The 21,122-nt window shown below is 41.2% G+C and overlaps 1 protein-coding gene across 1 annotated transcript; it reads left to right on the top strand.

Annotated features, from left to right (window-relative positions):
• The first annotated feature begins 92 nt into the window (after nt 1-92).
• Nucleotides 93-4,680, top strand: b4gat1 (beta-1,4-glucuronyltransferase 1). The gene is made up of 2 exons (XM_085397886.1): nt 93-1,518; nt 3,329-4,680. The coding sequence occupies exons 1-2, from the start codon at nt 415-417 to the stop codon at nt 3,518-3,520; spliced, it is 1,296 nt and encodes a 431-aa protein (XP_085254012.1). The 5' UTR covers nt 93-414; the 3' UTR covers nt 3,521-4,680.
• The last annotated feature ends 16,442 nt before the right edge of the window (nt 4,681-21,122 follow it).

The following is a 21,122-nucleotide window of genomic DNA, read 5'->3' as shown; positions in this document are numbered from 1 at the left end:
AACATCCACGGGTTCACACATTGGCCTTTAGGACAAATTAAAAACAAGCGCAAACACTTCTCCAGGAGTAAATTCAGCAGCGCCTTTACTTCCGTCATTACGGTTATAACACATCGGTGTGCGCCGCTGTCGCAGCAGCAGCAGACTGCTGACAACTGTGCTGTGCTTTGATGGAGATCACAGAAACTCGATGATCGCTATATTTGTTCTTTTGTGAGTCGTGTGGAAATCTAGGTCAGCGCTGCCACTAACCGGGAAAACATGCGATCGAGTATTCGTTACATTTCCAGCCGAGGAGGCTGCAGTTAGCACCGAGGCGCCAGTGTCGGTGACGCTAGCTGGGACAGAAATAGAGCAGTAAGAGGCATCCAGCTGTGGTTTTCGGACCTCTTTGTGTCCTGCAGCCTGTCTGGGATGCATCTCTCCAAGAAATGTTCCGCCTTCAAAGTAGTGCTGAGCGCCCTGCTGATTGTGGCGCTGCTGCAGCTCATCTATCTTTCCTTCCTGTCCAAGTTTCACGGAAAGCAGCAGCGGTACCGATACTCGGAGCTCTTCGGAGGCTCCGGGGCCAAGAAAAATGCCCACCCGGAGAAAAACTCGCGGAAGGAGCGCCTGAGGTACTCACTGTCCACCGGCGGGATCTTTGACAACAGCGGGCAGTACCGAGTGTACAAGAACTTAATCAAAAGTGACTTCACCACGAATGAGAAGCCGGGATCTGACCCCAGCTCCAACATCCTGGCTCTAGCTACACACACCACTATCAACAACCTGCACTACCTGGAGTCCTTGCTGGAGAGGTGGCAGAACCCCATCTCTGTGGCCATATTCGCTCACGGCCAAGATGTGAAGTTTGCCACTGCTCTGGTGTACGCTCTCAGCTTCTTCTGCCCTCACATCCAAGCCCTGGTGGACTTCCACTTGGTTTGCCTCTCTGGAGAGATGGCCAGCTTCCCGGAGCAGGACCGTGAGCATTTTGCAGGTCTTGAGGACTGTGCCTCAGTGTTCTCCAGACTGGAGACTCACGGGGAGAAGTACAAGAACTATGCTATGAGCGGAAACATCTCCTACCCCAACAACCTTCTTCGTAACATCGCCAGAGGGGGCACGGAGTCCTCCTACATCTTGGTCATTGACATGGACATGTTGCCAAGCGCCGACCTGCATGAGCAGTTTATGGCCATGATCAGCAAGCGTGAGCCAGCGAGTGACGAGGTCTTCGTCCTACCAGCTTTCGAGATCCGCCACGCTAGGAAGATGCCAGCCACAAAGGCAGAGCTGGTTCAACTCTACCAGGTCGGTGAAGTCCGGCCCTTTTATGAAGAGCTGTGTCCTCGTTGTCAGGCCCCCACCAACTACTCACAGTGGGTAAACAGCCACGTCAGAGAGACGGGAACCCTGGAAGTTGCCTACACGCTCATCTGGGTGGACCCCTGGGAGCCCTTTTATATCGGGCACCGCTCTGTGCCTCTCTACGATGAGAACTTCAAGCAGTATGGCTTCAATCGTATCAGCCAGGTTGGTATGAGAAAGGTGGTCATGATTTCAAGAAGATCTGCCTGTTAGCTGAAGCCCATGAGGTGTTTGAATACAAAACCACAACAATCACTGAACATACAGGAGAGAGCTACCACACACTGTCAGCATCAGTATCGCTCTTAGACTAAAGGAGTAAAGCAGCAGCTTGTTCCAGGTGTTTGGTGGCTGGAACGATCAGCCTTCTAAAATTAAAAGCCCAGGTCCCAGTAAACCAAAGTCAGCAGTATTTATACTTTGCTGTATTTTTAAAAAACTGGAAAGTGGTCGACAACTTTGCCGACCTCTGCATTTAAATCTCTTAATTTGACTGTAAGTTGTGTATATTTTCATAGGAAGAAGTACTTGGTGCACTACTACTCTATAAGATCTGCAAACACAGTTTGACACAAGTCTGCAGTTTATTCACTCTTTACTCACATGGAGGCTTTTTCTTCACTTTTTCTATCATCGAGGACTTTCTTTATTATTTCTGTTTGCACTAAAAGATTCAGGTTTTTTTCCAGGTCCAAAACTCTGTAGATGAATTGCTTAAATTAAATTGTAGACTAAATTCAAAAGCAAGTGCACAAATATATGCTACCAGTCATTTTTCTGCCTTTAAAGAAACTTTACACTATCAATAAATATCACTATTGCTCCGACTCCCTCCTGCAGATACATGCAGGTTAATTGGTGATTCAAGCCAATTAACCTGCATCTCTAAGTTCAAGTTTAGAGATTACCCCCTACTGATAATCAATTCTAATAATAGCATCGCCATTGCTGGAGATCCCCCAGACCAACAGTATCTAATGTCTTTGTTTTAAACTTCTGTTAAGCGCCACCGTGGCTGCAGCTGAAAGCATAAAAACTGTCTTTTAAACATTATTTTAATTTAAATACTCTCCCATATCTTAGTGATAGAGCTGTGCTATTGACAAGTCTGTTATCTCACACGCTTATTATTTAAGTTGCTTCTACTTCCTGCCTTCAAATTGGCTGAACTTTATCATTATAGCAGATCATTTAACATAAACACTATAAACAGTTTGGAAAATGAATGGAAGTTACTAAAAGTAACACAAAAGAGTAAAGAGGTCATGGAGATGGACAAGAGATTAGGAGTCATCACAAATGAAGTTTAATGAGTCACAGCAGTGGGAGAGGACGTGACCCAGAGCGGGATGAAATCCCATAAAATCTCTCTTTTTTTTTTTATAATCCTGGACTTTTCAGATTAAAACTGGGTCAGCAGCTTTTTTTATGGAGTTTTAAGCTTCCTAAAACTTCAGATGAGGATGTAAATGCAGTAAGAGGTACACATTTTAACACTAAAACACATGATTGTGGACACACCTGTACTGAGGACGAGAAGTCACAGGACGTCTGCCTCTGGTGCATCAGCTTTGACCTCTCACAGGTTCCTCAACTTTAGGAAAGTACTATATTAAAGGTGTGAAGGCTCCTTTAAATTAAATTAATCTGCTCGACACAAATCGTTTTTGGTTGTAGTCTCTTCTAAACCTCATGGCCTTCTTTTTCTAAGCTTCTCCTTTCCCCTGTGGAAATGTCTCCACACCTTTGTCGGTTTCATCGCTCCACGCAGCCTCTCCCTGACACCTCGTACCTGAAGAAGACATTTCATCTCTCCTTCCTCATGTCCGCTCGCTCACCTTTGTTCTCACGCCTTCTGCCCTCGATACCAAAACCGTCTCCTGTGTCATTATCTTCTCTCACCTCCCCCCATTCGCTCTCATCACTTCCCACCTCCACGTCTGTCTTCTCATGCTGTTGTTTAATCTCCCTCCAGGCCTGTGAGCTCCACGTGGCCGGATACAGGTTCTCCGTGCTGAGCACTGCCTTTGTGGTGCACCGCGGCTTCAAGATCCAGGGGGAGTTCCACGCTAGGAAAGACGAGGAGAACAAACGCAACCGGGTTCTGTTTCGCAACTTCAAAGAGGGCCTGAAGACCAAATATCCGTCCTCCGCCCGGCGCTGCTGAAAAAAAGACGAGGTCATCGGCCGCCGATGAAGTCGCTGTCGAGCTGAAACGACGGACGCTTTCTTCTTGTATCCAGATTTAGCTTCCTGTAAAACCCTTTCTGCCCAACTTTCATAGTCAGCACATCAATTTCCTAGTTTCTCTCTGATTTTTCTTTTTTTTTTGTGATGGTGGCACAGTAGGCGTTTATTTCAAATTTTGTGAAAATGAGCATCAGGGAAATGCTGCCTGGGGATTTCTGAGTGTTCGCTTGGATGGGAGAAAAAGAAATGATAATTCAAGAGTGAGAAACAGGGCAGAAAATCTGGAGTTCACTGCGATTTCACTTAAATGCACATCCAGAAAGCATTTAGGGTCATTTTAAAGCACATAAGGATCCATGCATCCTATATTTGGAAATCATTTTATACTCGTCCAGATTGAAAAATGGAGCAGAGTCCTAGATTTCACTGCGAGTAACATGAAGTTTAACCTCTTACATTTCAGACATTGTGTTTAAAGTTAACATGCATGGTGGTGTTTGACAGCAGCTGGCAGAAAAATGAATTCGTTGATACATCAGGGACCAACAGTAAGGACCTGCTGCTTAATGTGGAGCTCCTGACCAGCTTATTCTCCTGCAGACTGACGGAGCAGCTTCATTTTTAGGAAGGTGGTGGAGCATCACAAAGGTCTACTGGTCTACAAGGAGACATCAGCAGGAAGGCAGCGGCGTTGTTTTGTAGAGCGATGCTGAAGATGCTTTAATCAGGCTTTCTGTACAGAAACAAGTTCTCCATCTACATATATACAAACACTAGCAGCCCTCTGACTGGAAGAGAAGCTAAAAATGCTACATTTCTTCCTTTTGGGGACTTGAAGGGTCTGATTATTATATTTCCTCCAAGGGCAAAAACACTAGTTTAAAGATAAAGCTGCTCCTTTATTCTGACAAGGTCGTCACAGCAGATGGATCTGCATCTTTTGATTTGACACAGATTTCTGTGGCTAAAAAAACCCTCCTCACACTATTTAACTTCACTTGTTTGGCCTGGTTTCAGACATTTATGTCAGCTATTCAAGAAAAAAAATGATGAAGTAGTCTGATTGTTGCTCTGCAGACCTGCAATCATGGGAGTAAAGCCTGTCTTATAGTGCGCTCTGACCACAAGGTGGCAACAGTCGCACATCAGCGGCGCTGTTTGGTGCTCAGGACGCGAAGCAGCTCCGCAGCACGGCCGTTAGCATATTTGGCTGCGAGTGCTTATCAGACTGAAAGGGTTCATCTCATGAGAACAAAGCTGTGGGAGCCTGTGTACAGAGATTATGCACAACACTAGATTTTTGCATACACTGTGGAGAACTGCTGTATTTATAACACTGGGGATCTGACACTGGCAGCCCTCTACATTTATCAAGAGATTTTTGTTGTTTTTACCTCTTCAGCTGGAGTGTGTGTTGGGAGCAGGCAGCTACAGGCACTAATGTAGCACACATATAAAGCATAATCAAAGTGTGAACCACAAACAGGAGCAGCCTGTGGTGTTAAAGGATTGCTTCTCTTGCTACTATTGGAGTAAAAGACAGCAAATGTTTGATCTTAGGCTTTATTCTGTAACTACGGTACATACAGACAGTATTAACCTCGACTACCACTCTTCTTCTTTGTTTGTAGTGAATGCATATACACTTCAGATATGTTTGACTCACATGTTTAAGTGTTTAATTTAAATGTAATTCTCGATTCGAGACGGACTGATGTGTTTTTTCTTCCTCACTCGTCATGTTTGTGATATATTTATTGTAAAAACTCTTGTTAACAGGAATAGTTTTTTATGACCTCGAGCCACAAAGAATAACCTGTAGCACCAAATTTAAATGGAACATTGTGATTTTTTTTTTAAACCACTATGAAATAATTTATTTAGTGTTTTTGGAGCAGATTCAGTTTGAACACGTTACCTTATGTGATTATGTGGTGCAGTGCTTTTTCCTGGTGCAGTGTTTCTTCTTTATTTGGAAATTTATTGGGTTTTTTTTATTTATTTATTTTTTCTCTATGATGCCTGATTTGTATTGTTGAAATTTCTAATAAACCTGGATTATTTACATTTGACCCGTGACTGTGATTGACTCTAACTCAAGAATAGAGTAAGTTAGTGAAATCACACCTGATTATATCACAAACTCAGAGTATGCAAATGAAAGAATGAGCCAGCTGTGGCTCAGGTGGTAGACCAGGTCGTCTTCTAGTCAGAAGGTCAGTGGCTTGATCCCTGGATCATCCAGCCCACATGGCTTAGGAAAGATACTGAACCCCGAGCTGCCTCCAGTGCATCTGTGTCTGTTTGTTAGAAAGCACTTAATGCGCTGCATGAAGATGTCAAGTGACTGTTATTGTCATTTCAAACATGTACAGTGGTTCAGTACAGAGTGAAACGAGACAACATTCCTGGTGCTACATATGACAGACAAACACAGGACTATGTAAAATGCAATGTGCAAAAAAACAAGACAAGACAGTGTAATGGAAGTGTGCAAAACACTTAATATTGTAATTTCTTCATTTCATATATTGCCCTTAATCCTGTGCAGTCTATTTACCAACATTAGCAAACATACTACACGTAGAAACTTCAGAAATCCTTTGGCCATTCAGTCAGTTTTCAATTCAACAAAAGTCCATCCATCCATCCATCCATCCATCCATCTTCATCCGCTTTATCCGGGGCCGGGTCGCGGGGGCAGCAGCCTAAGCAAAGAGGCCTAGACCTCCCTCTCCCCAGCCACCTCCTCCAGCTTATCCGGGGGAATACCAAGGCGTTCCCAGGCCAGCCGAGAGATATAATCTCTCCAGCGTGTCCTGGGTCTGCCCCGGGGCCTCCTCCCGGTGGGACATGCCTGGAACACCTCACCCAGGAGGCGCCCAGGGGGCATCCTTGTCAGATGCCCGAACCACCTCAGCTGGCTCCTTTCGATGTGGAGGAGCAGCGGCTCTACTCTGAGCCCCTCCCGGATGGCCGAACTTCTCACCCTATCTCTAAGGGAGAGGCCAGCCACCCTTCGGAGGAAGCTCATTTCTGCCGCTTGTATCCGCGATCTCGTTCTTTCGGTCACTACCCACAGCTCGTGGCCATAGGTGAGGGTAGGGACGTAGATCGACCGGTAAATTGAGAGCTTCGCTTTTACACTCAGCTCCCTCTTCACCACGACGGACCGGTGCAGCGTCCGCATTACTGCAGCTGCAGCCCCAATCCGTCTGTCGATCTCCGGCTCCCTTCTCCCATCACTCACGAACAAGACCCCGAGATACTTGAACTCCTCCACTTGGGGCAGGAACTCATCCCCGACCCGGAGTGGGCACAACAAAAGTCGAGAGGCTTATAAATATTGAAGGTTGTTGATTGATAAAGGGGAGAAATACAAATATAACATCTCCAAGAGGTATTTGGGAAAAATTGGGAAAGGATCTGTGCTAATGGCTCTAATTTATTGAGACTTACGGGTAAGACTGATATCACTTAAAATATCACATTTTTTCTATTGAACCTACAGTAGGTTCAGACTGGACTTCATTAAATCAAAGGAAATGTAACAGCATCCACATTGTGAACATGCTTAAAATTCAGCTTTACTGGACAAAAATAATAATTATTTAGATGTAACTGAGATGTAGTGAGCCCTGTGACAGACTGGCACCTGTCCACAGAGTGCCCTGCCTCTCGCCTCTAACCCCTGTCTTAGCCCCCCCACCACCCCCCGAGACCCTGACAATTTTTAAATATTGTAAAGCATTCAGTCAAACTTTATCACGCACTGAAAGATTAGACAACAATCGCAATAATGACTGGATATTAGACTCTTTTTTTTTTTTTTTTAAATGAAAGAATTCAGGAAATGCTCCTTTAATGAGTCGCTTTACAAATCATGGAAGGTCACTGATATGAAATAATGTATAAAATACTTCAAAATTAAACATGTATATATATTATCATTTATGCATAAGTAAAGTGGGAGGATGAAGAAATGTATTTGTCTTTTATTTTATTAAACTGAAATGCTTATTTGGCATAAAAAATGGGTCCAGATTATTCTGTTATAAGACGAGTAAAGACTCCCTTGGGCTGAATTTTTAAAAATGCATTCACTCACCCTACAAAACTGTAAAATAAATAACTTCACTGTATGTGTTTTTATACCACCATTTTTTATAAATAGTAATTAAATATTATTACATTTTTTTCTTGTATTGTTTGTGTACACGTTTCCAATGAAAAGTAATTTGAAAACAAATTGTAAGTAAGAAAACAAACATCCTCAGTCATGCGAAGGTTCTTTGAACACTTGGAATTGCTCAAATCCAATCAATTAACTTCACCAGAGGGATTTGCAATGACATCTAATGTCAACAGAGTTTCCAGAAACATCATTTGAAAACAACTGCAACACTTCATGTCCAAGTAAAGCGTTTCAAACACAGCAGGCTTCGCCCGTCTGAACACAGAGCGTGCGTGACGTTATGTAAAACCTTTATATGTGTCGCTCAAAGTGAGAAAACTGCGAGTTATCAGGGGAGTATCATTCTCCAAAACACTTGACCTAGTTAACTCTAACCTGTGGTGTAACGGGGTTTAAGATGGGGAGGCTTTAAAGCACCAACAGCATGTGACAGGTGATTACAAGGTGAGCTGGGACAGAATCCAATTAAAAGTTCCTACTTAGTAATTAAGATCTCTGTTACACTGGAGTTTAATGAGTTCTCTGTATGACTTCTGCTTCATATGGACTGAATTCCCTCTGCAATGACGCCCATGGCCAGTGAGGATCCCAGGAGAGCCTTCATTATATCCTGATAAATAAAAAAAAAAGAAAGGTGATGAAGAAAATAAAACACGTCAGTATCATTGTGCTCAGCTTCAACCTCGCTCGAGCGTTGATGGTTTAACTGGCCATCTGTTGGTTGATAAAGTGGAGCACGTGTGACATTCAGCACTCGGCAACTGTGCGAGGGGCCGTAGCATTTTGTGGCTAAGCCTTCATTATTGGGTCCAGGCACACGAGGGCAAGTGGCACGCAACGCCATGCTATGACTTTAGATCAGCTTTCATTGGACGCACACTTGGTCATCACCAGCTTTATTAAGTAAGGCTTTGTTTTTGCCTTCCACTCACTTCATCGCGACTTCCCTATTACTCATGTACAACAGCAAGGCCTTACCAATGTAGCAAAAATCTTTGAGTTAGAGTACTCATGCATTTAAGTTATTCATTTATTTTTCATACATACTATATATAATTGGTATATGCTTAGTCATCTTTTTTAAACTTTAAAACCCATGATGTACATTTCTTCTCCCCCTGCTCAGGGTGTTAATAACGTAGCAGAAGGCGCGGAAAGGTTAGGAGGGGGATGGTGGATCAGGAGAGGCAGGTTTGGTGAGGTAAAGTGGGGTTTATCTCAGCAGCTTTGGGGAGTGAAGGCTTATCTGGGTCAGAGAGCTTTATGACATAAGCAATTAGGGTTTCCTTCTCTTGTGTATGCTTGCAGGAGGGAGGCCTCCCGCTATCTAGATTAGCCATCCTACTCATGCCAGGAGAGCTCGGCGGCTTCTGGACAGTGGAGGGAACCAGCTGGAGGGCGAGATGAGCAGGCGGCAGGGGGTTCCTCGATGGGGAAGGGGGGGAGGGAGGGCAACAAGAGCAATGGGTCAACAAACATATCTTGTAGACATGCAGGACAAGCAGCACGGGTCAGCGGAGGAGCAAGAGCAGAAAGACGGAGTCAGTGACCCACACTGATGAAAGGAATTCACAGAATGAAATGTGGGGGGATGAAGAGGGCGTTTGTTCACTGTAGCATGTTTAACAAGAGTGTGGAGAGAAAACGACCACAAAGGATGTTTATGGTTACTCAGCTTAATGTCATCGATTTCTTCTCATGAGCCACTTGACTGGAAGGATTTACAAGTGATTAGGACAATTGGTTTAGAGAAATGGTTTAAAAGATCTCTGCATATGCTCAGCTTGTGACTCAAGGCATCTGACAATGTGTGAAAATATGAAATATGGATTTTGTTTCACAAGAACTGCACAAAAAAGTAAAACTTTGTGACTGTAATTCATCATTTTCACATTAAGCTATTCCAGTGAAGTGAAGCAAAAACAGCCATGCAAGCTGAATGCTGCTATAAGAATTATATTTTATGTGTTGTAAACAATACTTATGATTATTTGTTAACCTCTAATGCCAAACAACCATAAAAAAAAAGATTTCTTCTTAATTCCAACCTGACCAAAAACACATAATTTTATAAAACAACATAACAGAAATGGTTACATTAGAGCTGCTGGAGACATCTATACTTAATGATTGATCATTTAATGTTTTGTTGCTTGAAATTTCTTTCTCCAGCACAGAGTCAAACATCTCTAAAAAAAAAAAAGGCAGCATGATCGTTCACATAACCACATAACAGAAAAAGGAGCAAACTGTCACGTTTATCAGGGACCATGATATCTTTCACTTCAAAAACTACTTGGATGTCTCTGACTGGTCTGAATTTTTTCCATTAATTTTCTGCAAGACAGCTTGTTTTAGATTTATTACAGCGGTGCTTTTTTTTTTTTTCCTTATATTTTTCTTCTAAGGATGCAGATTTTCTTAGCAATAATTCTCGAAGCTTTCTGGAGCTCTATCGACTGTTCTTCAGTCCTTGCACCTGTCCATTTTCAAAGAATTGGAGATTATGTATCGGACTTTCAGGAGCATTAAAACATGCCTCCAAACATGCTCCTTCCAGTTGTCATCTATGTAGGTTCCCCCAGTTTTGCAAGCCGATCATTCTCGTTTACGTGCCCCACCCTCCCTCCCTGCTTCCTTGTTCTCCATTCTTTAACTTCTTCACCTCTATTTAGTACGTGGGGATCTGCCAGGCCCGGGAACCATCGCCATTCCCCTTCGAGGCCTTCCCCAAACCGCAGCTCAATTCATGTCAAAGCATTTACCTACTCAAACACTGTTAAACCTAAAATGAGGACGTGGGCCCAGCTAGTGAAATGATTTTCTGTTTGTTAGACCACCGACCTAACACTTGTTCCAAATTCTTTAGTTGAATCTGTGAAAAAAAGCAAAGGTAACATAGTTTGACAGATGTAAAGTCAAGGTGATTCCCAAAGAGCTATTAGCTGAAAACCTGGCATATCTCAGCATGATGTGCAGAGTCAGGCTATCTACAACAGATTCACAGTATCTGAGAGTCATACTCTTAACAAAGAGGAAACAATCCTGACACAAGGTGAGAGAGACATTTGGTCCTTCAGTTGATCTATCCCTTGTTTACTAAAGCCTCATCAGAAATGGTCACAGTGGAAGGGTGGCTGTAAAAAAGCCATTCTTACAGAAGGGAAAGTATGTCAGGTAAGCTGAGATTTGGCAAATTACACAAGAACTGACATGAAATTCAGTGGAACAGGTCTGATGGAGTCATGAATCAAAATGTGAAATGTTCAGGCCAAATCATCATCGATATGGCAGCAGCTTCATTTTCATAATAAAGGTGGTGACTTGTTAGAATAGTACAAGTTCTATCTATCTATCTATCTATCTATCTGCCTCCACCCTTCTCCTTTTCATTCTTGTAATGGTGCCTGTTAATAAGATTCAGGTCTCAATCACAAACACAAAAACACTCTTGTTTTGATCAACGATCCCAACAACAGATTGTAACCACACGCTGGGCATGTCGATCTCTGTGATGCATGCATCCGTTTCACTTAAACAAGCGACGGCTTAGCTGCCATCCGCGCCAGCTTTCGGAGAAGTTTACCTGTCTACTTACTGAAGAAAGCCTCTCAGGCAAAAGGCACACATATCACTCTACCTCTAAACCTGGTGTTCCTGGACGCCCCGGCTGCCTGCATTTTAAATGCATCCCACTAAAGCCAGACTATCCAGGCTGGAGGACAGAAGTAATGAGACGTGACACTGCCCAAGGGAAGGAAAAGGAGGCCTAACAGATATAGGTAATCCTTCTCACCAAGCTAACGCCTCTTAGCCTCTCGCCCCGGCTGTCACATGAACCCAGCAGGAAAAGATCCAGGAGCCATACGCATATAGACAAATGCAGACACACTAGCAGCGTAATCATTAGAAGCTGTCAGCTTTGCATTCATACATGTGTTGTTTGAAGAGAACACATGTGTTCAGTCACAGCACTAAAACCTCTGACAAGTAAAATTAATATTGATCATCTCATTACAATGCAGCGTTCAGCAGGGAAACCTCATTTTGCTGTTACTTTGACACTCACCACCAACTTAAACATTGTTTAAGCAGCCGCTTAAGCTAGCCCCCCCACAAGGACAACACGCACCACCAAACTGCCAAAACTGCTAAAGAACAGCTTGAGGAGGCCGACCCCAGAGGCCTGGACATGTTAGAGGTAGCTTGTAAGCACAAAATAAGGCAGGTGGTTTCAAAAAAAAGGGGAAACATATGGTCTGCACCAGCCACACACACTCACACACACTTACAATAGCTTCTGCATCGATCGATGTGCTAATGCAAGGCTCATTTATCACCATAATTCACTAACAGATGTTGGGCGCTATGATACCATTACCCCAGTGTTTGCACAACACAACCCGGGTGTATGACAACAATGTCTCAGAGAAGACCTGACTGATATTATCTGCATCGATAGAGAACGTGATGGATTGTTGTGTACTTGTAAAAGGTTTATGAAGTGTAGCACTGATGGCTGAGTAGAAGCACTTCTGCTAAGCAGTTACAGACGTTAATATACTTGGTGTAGCGGTTGTGGAACAAGAGATTAGGTTGGATTTATTTGACAGATTAAACTTTAGTTGAACTGTCAGCCACTGTATCAAAGGATCACACAACATGGCTTTAATGGAAATCAATATAAGCCACGAGTGAGCGCGACTATTTGTTTTCACTATTTATTTCATTGTTGTGAATTTTGTTGCGCTCATGACGCCAGAGGTTGTATCGAATGTTTGGAGGTGCAACAAAAAAACATTTATTACAGTAACACAGACTGAAAAAGGACTATGATACTGATATAAATGAAGCTTTTTCATATGTTTACTGTTTGCTGGAGCTGAACTTTAAAGATTGGTTTTGGTTGAAAAATGCAGCATAGTGCCCTTCAGACCCTGTGCGCTGTACTATTTATTTAAATACACCTAATAAATGATCAATAAACTAGTAATTAGGTCATATTATTTCAGCTCACATGAACACATTTTGATACGGTTAATTAATTGCATAATTGCAAATTTCAATAATCCACACAAACAATTAATAATTCTAAATGAGATTTGAGAACATTATTTATCATTACAGCTTAGTACAGCATGAAGAGGGCTGAAGGCTGAATGACCGCAGGCATGTGGCTCCTGGTTAATGGATCATGTCAGTGTGTAAGTGTCCACATCAGCTCTGATTGCAGAAAGATAAAAGTGAGGATAAGTGAGTAATAAGTTTGGTAAAAACTGATTTAAACCTTTATTTTTGTGTTGATTAACTAAAATTTTATTCAAATTTTGCAAACAAGTTAACTTTCTCCACTCAGTTCATTGGGTACACGCTGCTAGTACTGGTTTTTCTTCAGAACTGCTTTAATTCTTCATGGCTCAGATTCAACAAGATGCTAAAATATTCCTGACGTGACAGCATCACACAGTTGCAGCAGATTTTCCGCCTGCACATCCATCATGAGAATCTCCCATTGCACCACATCATAAAGGTGCTCTGTTGGACTATGCTTTCATGTTGCTAATGCGAAACTGTGACCTGACCATCTGAATTTTGCAGCAGAAATTAAAACTCATCAGACCAGCTTCCAGTGTGGTCTTCTGCTGCTGTAGCCCTTCTGCTTTGAGGTTCTACATTCAGAGATGCTTTTTTTTTTTTTTTTACATACCTTGTGTAACCGGTGTGTTCGTGCATTGTGTCTGACAATGAAAGGTAAAAAGAAAGTAAATAACTTGCTCGCTCCAGCTCCTCCCCCACAGGGGAATTGTAGAAAAGGGCGCTGTATTTATTTTTACATTAAACATGAAGTACAAACTTACATGCAACATATTTCACACAGATCAGAAAGAAAACACCCACCAGGGTGGATAAAGATATAATTACTGTTCTAAAAGAAATGACACGAGCTCCCACAGGGGAATTGTAGAAAAGGGAGAGGCCGAAGGGCTACCCCAAATTTATAGGGCTGCACCAAAGAAGAAGAAGAAAAGGATGAGGAGGGGCTCTAACTGATAATGAAGATAACTTCAGGCTTGGAGGTCCTAAAAGTCAAGTATACCAGGAACAGTTTTGTGTAATTGTAACAATATATATTTTATGCATTCATTTATTTGAGGGACTGTTGCCTTTCTATGAGCTCGAAGCACTATGCCCATTCTCTGACCTCTGACATCACCAAAGCATTTCCAGCCAGAGATCTGCTCACTGGATATTTTCTCTTTTTTTGAACCCTACAGATTCAGATCTACAGATCAGCAGTTTCTGAAACAGTCAGAAGAGTCTGTCTGACAACAACCATACCACATTCAATGTCACTTAAATCCCCTTTCCCCCCATTCTCACAGATATTTACACACAGTGTATTATTTACTAAATTACCAGAGTAAAAGAGTAAATTGCCAGTTAAGTGCAGCATGTTTTGAGATGTCCTGTTTTGGCGTGAACAATTCTCTTCATATGATTTAGTGCAGCTTGGAGGAGACACATGTTGACAGGTGTCACAATAAAGTGGGGTTCCCTCCATATGATCCTAATGTTTTCAGACATGAGCCTATAGAAAGAGACAAACTAAAAGTTAATTAGTGCCGTTGACCTGGTGGTTATAAAGCAGTAAAACTTGTCCTACTCTGGAAGAAGTTCATACTGAAGCTCAGAAGTTCAGAACAGCAGCAAACATAATTGGTATGTAATGTGCATTTATTTAAATTAAGTTCTGCTTACATTTACTAATGTATATTTTAAGGTGTACCAAAAACACAGCAAACTAGCTGCAGAATCATTAAAGTCAAAGTATGAACATCCAGTTAATTTACTTTTTTGTGGGTTTGTCTCATATTTATCCCATTTGACATCAATACAATCTAAAGAAAAAACACACCACATTTCAGGTCATAGGCCACAAAGTTTGCTTATATTTACGACACATAAACGTCAGACATGTAGACATCTATCTTTCAGTGCTGTATTATCCTCCTCGTCGAGGCCCTGACAGCGTCAGCAGCACAGAGGGCGAGGCTAGGCTGGGCAGGGCCGGGCGGTCCAGAGAGGATCAGGGGAGGTAAGTCACCAAAGCAGGAATTAATGAGCATTATAGTATTAGGTAAAAATAAGTCCCACCTTAAATCCCTTAGGATTCCTAAACAACCACCAGCACCTGTTACATATGAAGAAGAGGATCACAGAGGAAGACCAGGCTCCTGTGACAAGACAGATAACTGAAAAAAGTCTACGCTGTTGGTGTAGCTGATCTAAAATCAAAGCTCGTGAAATGATATCAGTGCACACTGTTGTTTACTGAATATTTCAGCTGTACATATCTACTTTTTATACTGGCTGCTGTGCTGTTATGTTTTTATTATTCATTAAAAATATTTGACTTCTTCCAACATCTTTATGTTTTATGTTTTATGTTTATCTTTATTTATTAAATGCATAAATTCGGGGAGTCGGCTTTAAACCCTTAAAACTGAGACAGCAGTCTGCGTGGTTGATTTTTAATTGCTGTGTCTTAAAAAACCCCAGAAAATATGTCTTTAAAAGTCACACATGAAAAAAAAGAGACAAAGATGATGAAAATTTGAAATCCTCTTAAATTTAATAATGCTAAAAAATCACAAGAAATCCAATCCTCCACATTTCTGTGACCTCATTGGGTTTCTGGGTGTTATCTTTTACCTTTGTTCCCCACGTAGGCAGGTCTATACAAAGCTCTGTGACCACAATTAGCAAAGAAAAGAAACAATCCAGTGCAAGCAGTGATTTGCTGGGCTATTTTTTCTTTGGCTTAAATTAGAGTTTGCCAGCTAACCGTGAGCTTGTGGTAAGCTGATCCCACAAACAGGGAACATGATACTGTCTGGAGGTGGTTCATTGTGCTGGAGGGAACAACAACCCAACCCACCTGTTAGTGATACCTGGAAAGCACAAATGTTACAAATAATAGGGCTGAATTTTCTTTTAAAGACCCTGTTGCTTCAGTTCAGTTCAGATTTCCCTTGGAAATGCTGTAATGTCAAGAAACCAGGCACTACAAGGAACAGCACATGCCTCAAGATTACTGATCTTTAAGAGCTTCCTTCAGGGTTCTGGAAATTAAATCTTCTAAATTTGCAATTGTGAGTGCTTTAACTGTGGTTGAATCTCATAACCAGGGTTATTACATTATAAGTTATTATAAGTAAAACAAAATAAATCAAAGGATAGTTAACTGAAATGAAAAATAAAAGCTAAATAACTGAAACCTGAGACCTACAACACTCTGTATGAAGAAACCTTCGCAGGTTTGGTCTAATTTGGTCACATTTGTCATGTTTACTAAGATTTTGATGTCTACATGACTGCGAGTGAAGGGTTTGCATTAGAATATCTGCTATAAAAGGCTTAAATTTGCAGCTGACAAATACGACCTGAAATTAAGACAAAAACTGAAACTAATTCAAAAACTAAACCAAAATGAGCAAACCCTGTAAATGAAAAGAAAAATGTAAAAATAAGTAAAAGTAAAACCTGTAAATTGTGTAATTAACCAGTTAGTCATTGGCTTTGATGAACTGTTCCTAACACTGCATAGTCTGAACTTATCAATACAGTGGTTTAAAAACTAAGTTCCCTCATGATTAAACAGTTTAGCTGCAATAACTTGAAGCAAAATCCTTTTCTGTGTGATGTATCAGTCTCTCACATTATTGTGGAGGAATATTACCCCACACACCCCTCACACAGACACATTTGACTCTAGAATATTTTGGTATACAGAGGAGGTCATGGCTGACTCAGTGACTGCGAGGTGTTCAGGTCCTGTGGATGTAAAACAAGCCCAAATAATGACCCCTCCATCACTGTGCTAACAGGTCGCATGAGGTGTTTGTGCTGATATGTTGTTTTTGTTTTTTACCATGGTGATGTGCAGTATGACCTAAAGTCTCCACTTTGGTCTTTTCTTTCCAAAGTACTTTTTTTTTTAAAACTTTTGTTTTGTAAGGATACAGTTTTGCAAACTGAAGCTGTGCAGCCATGTCCTTTTTTACAGAGACAAGGTATTCTCCTCCCAAACAGTTCATTCTTGTTCAGTGTTTTTCTAATCGTACTGACAAATTATGTTTAACAGACTAGCTAAAGTTTCTAGGGTCTGACAGACTCTTCTGATTTTGCCGTTTCTCTGAGTATTGGTCTGAGCTCGGTTGAACGTCCACTCCTGTCTTGAGTTTTAATGCACACCTGAATGCTCCAGACCAGCGATCTTTCAAAACCTCTCCTTTTATGGAGATGCTCAAACTTGCTTATGATCAGTTCATTGAATCAAGCAGCAGTAGTCTCACCTGGCTGTTACTACTGCTGCTTGGTTCCTATAAAAGCATTGAGGGTGTCCTTAGTTTTTCACAGGATTGCATCTAAATAAAGATTTTGTTTAGAGGCCACAACATTTCTCAAAGAGTTTGTTCAGTGAGGCATCTTCAGTTATACCAAAACCAATTACATATTTTAGATCACACCTGTACAAAGGTATGACTTTTCCCTTATTTATTCTTTGTATTCACCAATAACCCACCGAATGTTGTTACTGTTATCTCCTATCAGTATTTTCCATCCATGCTGACTTTATATCACCTGTGTCTATATAATCAAGAGATCTTCTCTCTTCTCTTTACACCCCACAGCAACAGATGAGGAAGTCACTTTTGTCGTTTGTTTGCTGAGAGCTCCCGGCTTGAGCTGAGAGGTAAAGCTAACATGCAGGAGTTTTGGGGGTGAAGGGAGGGGAGGATGCAGAGGGGGTGGACCTGTCTGAGAGGAGACTGCATAGAGTTGTAAATGAGCTTGTAATTAGCTCTTACACATTTGCCTGGAGGGAATTAGTGTGTGCGTGCTTGCATGTGTGTGTGTGTGTGTGTGTGTGTGTGTGTGTGTGTGTGTGTGTGTGTGTGTGTGTGTGTCATTGTGTGTTTTTTAACCCCTTTTCCTTAGAATAGGGGTTGACGGCAATAAGCAGATAATACTAATTACTTCTCCTCCCCATTGCTTGTTAATTGTGCTTGGTGTGGATTTATACAGCGTGGTAATACTCCCCATTCCTCACACACACACACACACACACACACACACACACACACACACACACACACACACACACACACACAAAACAGATGCATGCCCCCTGCTTTGTTGGCGAAATCAACAGGTCATTTTTTTAATCAGGATATTTCTGTTTAAGTCGCTGATTAATTATGCCAGTTTGGTGCTTCATCATATATTAGTCCAGCCAATGAAGCAGTGTGTGTGTCTGTGTGTCTGCTTGTTTTAATATATTCATGGAGGTTAAATACCTGGGGCCTGACAGCTTTGGGGTCAGACCTCAACAGTATATGGAAATGAAAATGCTGTGAAGAGTAATAAATGGATTAAACCTGATTTTATTGTTAGAGGGTGTCTCACATACATGACTGACTCGGGCCAGGGGTTGGCATAGTCCTCTTTTGTTAAATAACACATTACAGTAAAACTTGAAGGACAAATGTCAGCCTTCCTGTCTCCATTTCAGCTCTAAATTAAGTTTCTTCACTGCTTTTCTTTTCTTTTTTTTATGATTAGAATCACACCAACCTTGGAACCCAGTGACTATCATATGATAACTATGAGATCCAGGTTTGTCTTTCTGTAAACAAATCAGGCAAAAAAAAAAAAAAAAAGCTAAAGAAAAATCAGCAAGTTGAGCAACTGGATCTACTTCTGCTCTCCTGAAAAGTGATCGATCACTACGAACATAAACCAGAGGATTTCCTCCAACTTACTGTTGTTAAGAATCAGCATATCGTGTTTAGAAGATGAAACTTAACCCAGTGTGTATTGGGAAAAAGTCAAGGTATACTCTAGACAGACTGGCAGTCTGTCACCTTGTTAACACCCATAAGCTGTGTCCCAATTCAGGGACCGGAGTGTGTATTTAAGACCAGGTACATCACGATGGGCAAACGACACTCGGTGTGAAAACTCTGCTTCATCAGGGGATTTCGAGCCACAAACATACAGAAAATGCAGATGATGTTTTTTTTAAGGAAAAATGTGGAAATCAGTAAACTGGACAATATTCTTTGCATATATACATAAATAATATTAGAGTATTGTAGATGTTACAGAACTATTTGTAGAGGCGCCACTTGAGTAATTGAGCAAATTTAAGCACAACAGCAAACATAACAATCAGGAAAACAGAATTACAAAACAATAAGATGACATAGTTAAAATATGATTAAAATAAAAACCTATGCTGTTCACAGAAAGACGCAGTTAGTTTCTAGTTGAGATTTAAAATCTGTTTTGTGAGGCCGACAGCCTGAACTGTAGGAGGAGGCTGCTCCAGAGCTTTGGAGCTGCGTTTGCTGCAGCTGACGTCAAGAGAAAAAAATAAAATAAAACAAATACCTTATAATGGCTCAGAATACTTTAATTGTTATGATATTTCAGCTTTTGTTTTTTTAAACTAAAACCTAGATCATCCCTAAAATTCTAGTTCTGCCTTTTCATAACAGGGAAGTGAATATAGAGTCATGAAAATCAATTATTTAAATGATTTTAGGAAAAGGCCGCATCATAAAAAAGTAGTAAAAGAACACGACAGGGACTGAATGTGCTGTAACTGAGGACATGCCAATAAGCTAGTCATCTATGACTGTACAATTTTTTTCTGCAGTAACTGTGATTAGGTTGAGATCAGGTGATTGACTCAGACACTGATGAATATCTCATTTCTTGGCCTTGAGAAACTCTTGGGTTGCTCTCACAGTTTTCTTTGGGCCATTATCTCATTGCACAGTGAAGCCCTGTCTGATTAGCTTTGCAGCTTTTGGCTGAATCTGAGCAGAGAGTACAGCCCTGTACACTTCATGCCACCTCCGCCGTGTTAGACAGTTTTTGTTCTCCAGATTTCTTCTTGTTCTTGAGTGTAATATGTGGTTTTCACCTTGTTGTAAATTTCCCTTCATGAAAGCATCTCTTGACTGTGGCGTTTGACAGTGACACTCCTACCGTACCACCACAAGAGTTGCTTGACTTGTTTAGATGTGGTGAAGCTGATTTGATTAACTATGGAAATAATTCTGTGATCATTCACTTTAGTTTTCTCTCAGATCTTTTGGTGTCTCTGAGCTGGTCAGGATATTCACTCTTTATAAGCAATACCCAGATTATTGATGTGGCCTCTGCTAAAGTTTTTGCTGTCTCTCTGATATATAGTTTATATTGTTTTTTTCACCCCACAAAGGCCAAAGGCCTCCCTTACATCAACAAGTCGGACCGCCTGTTGAAGCTCCAATAATAAGATTTTTTTAAAGTGTTTCCTAAATCACCATTAATGTACACATGGTTCAGTTGGATATAATTAAAATAAAAGTTGAGCTGGAAGCATTTTATTAAGAAAAATTACAAAACAATAACTGCACTTCTGATTTCACATGTACTGTTGGGATTAAATAATTTGCAGTGCCTCAATAATGCAGGAATCAAAAGAACTCGGTGAAGTGTTGGTACAGCACTAATTACTTTGTGAGTTATTTTTATAATACAGGCCTTAGTTTTGTTTAGAGGCAACATTTTATGATCCCTTTTTTAGTATCTACAGTAAAAAAAAAAAAGAGTCACGGTGAGTGATTTTCTATTTTAAGACTATATAAAATGAACCCTCTGAGCCTCCCACTGCCTCCTCCCCTCCACAAACACATGCATAATCTTTTTATTCCTCCATCTTATTATTCATTCTGCTCTAACGGCTTGGGAGTACTTAAGCAGATTTTGGTTCAGTCTGCCCTCAAAGTGTTAAACAGATTGGGTAGGGGGGTATTTATTTTAATGAAGGTGAATGTGTGTGTGGGGTGGGTGGGTGGTCAGTGGTCAAATGTCTGAAACTTGGACGGGTTAGATTAACTATGAGCATGATCTTCACTGAGCTCATTTCCCCCTTTCTGTGACAATGAGTGTGCCTGACGCGCGCGCGCGCACACACACACACACACACACACACACACACACACACACACACACACACACACACACACAGCTAACCACCTTTCCATTAGCTCACCAATCCCACCTGGTATTTTAATCTAGATTTAGGCTCTAACACGTATCAAATGATGGCCTTCTGCTTACAAAGTAATTCTACACCCTTTCTATACCCTAAACTCTCGTAAACAGCATCTGAGGAACAGATCTGGAAAACCTCTAAAAGATTAATCAACTACTTATTAAAGGAAAATCAGCTAAAGACATTTTAATAAACTGGATCTTTGTCTCCATTCAGAATATTGGGAATAAAGTATCCAAATACACATTTAGGTGTTTATTTTAACACACT

Source organism: Rhamphochromis longiceps, linkage group LG3, assembly GCF_057381845.1.
Source record: "Rhamphochromis longiceps isolate RC_006_pf linkage group LG3, R_longiceps_female_GT1.1, whole genome shotgun sequence".
NCBI classification, from domain to species: Eukaryota; Metazoa; Chordata; class Actinopteri; order Cichliformes; family Cichlidae; genus Rhamphochromis; species Rhamphochromis longiceps.
The sequence above is the reverse complement of the archived record's forward strand: the minus strand, read 5'-3'. Positions and strand labels throughout refer to the sequence as shown.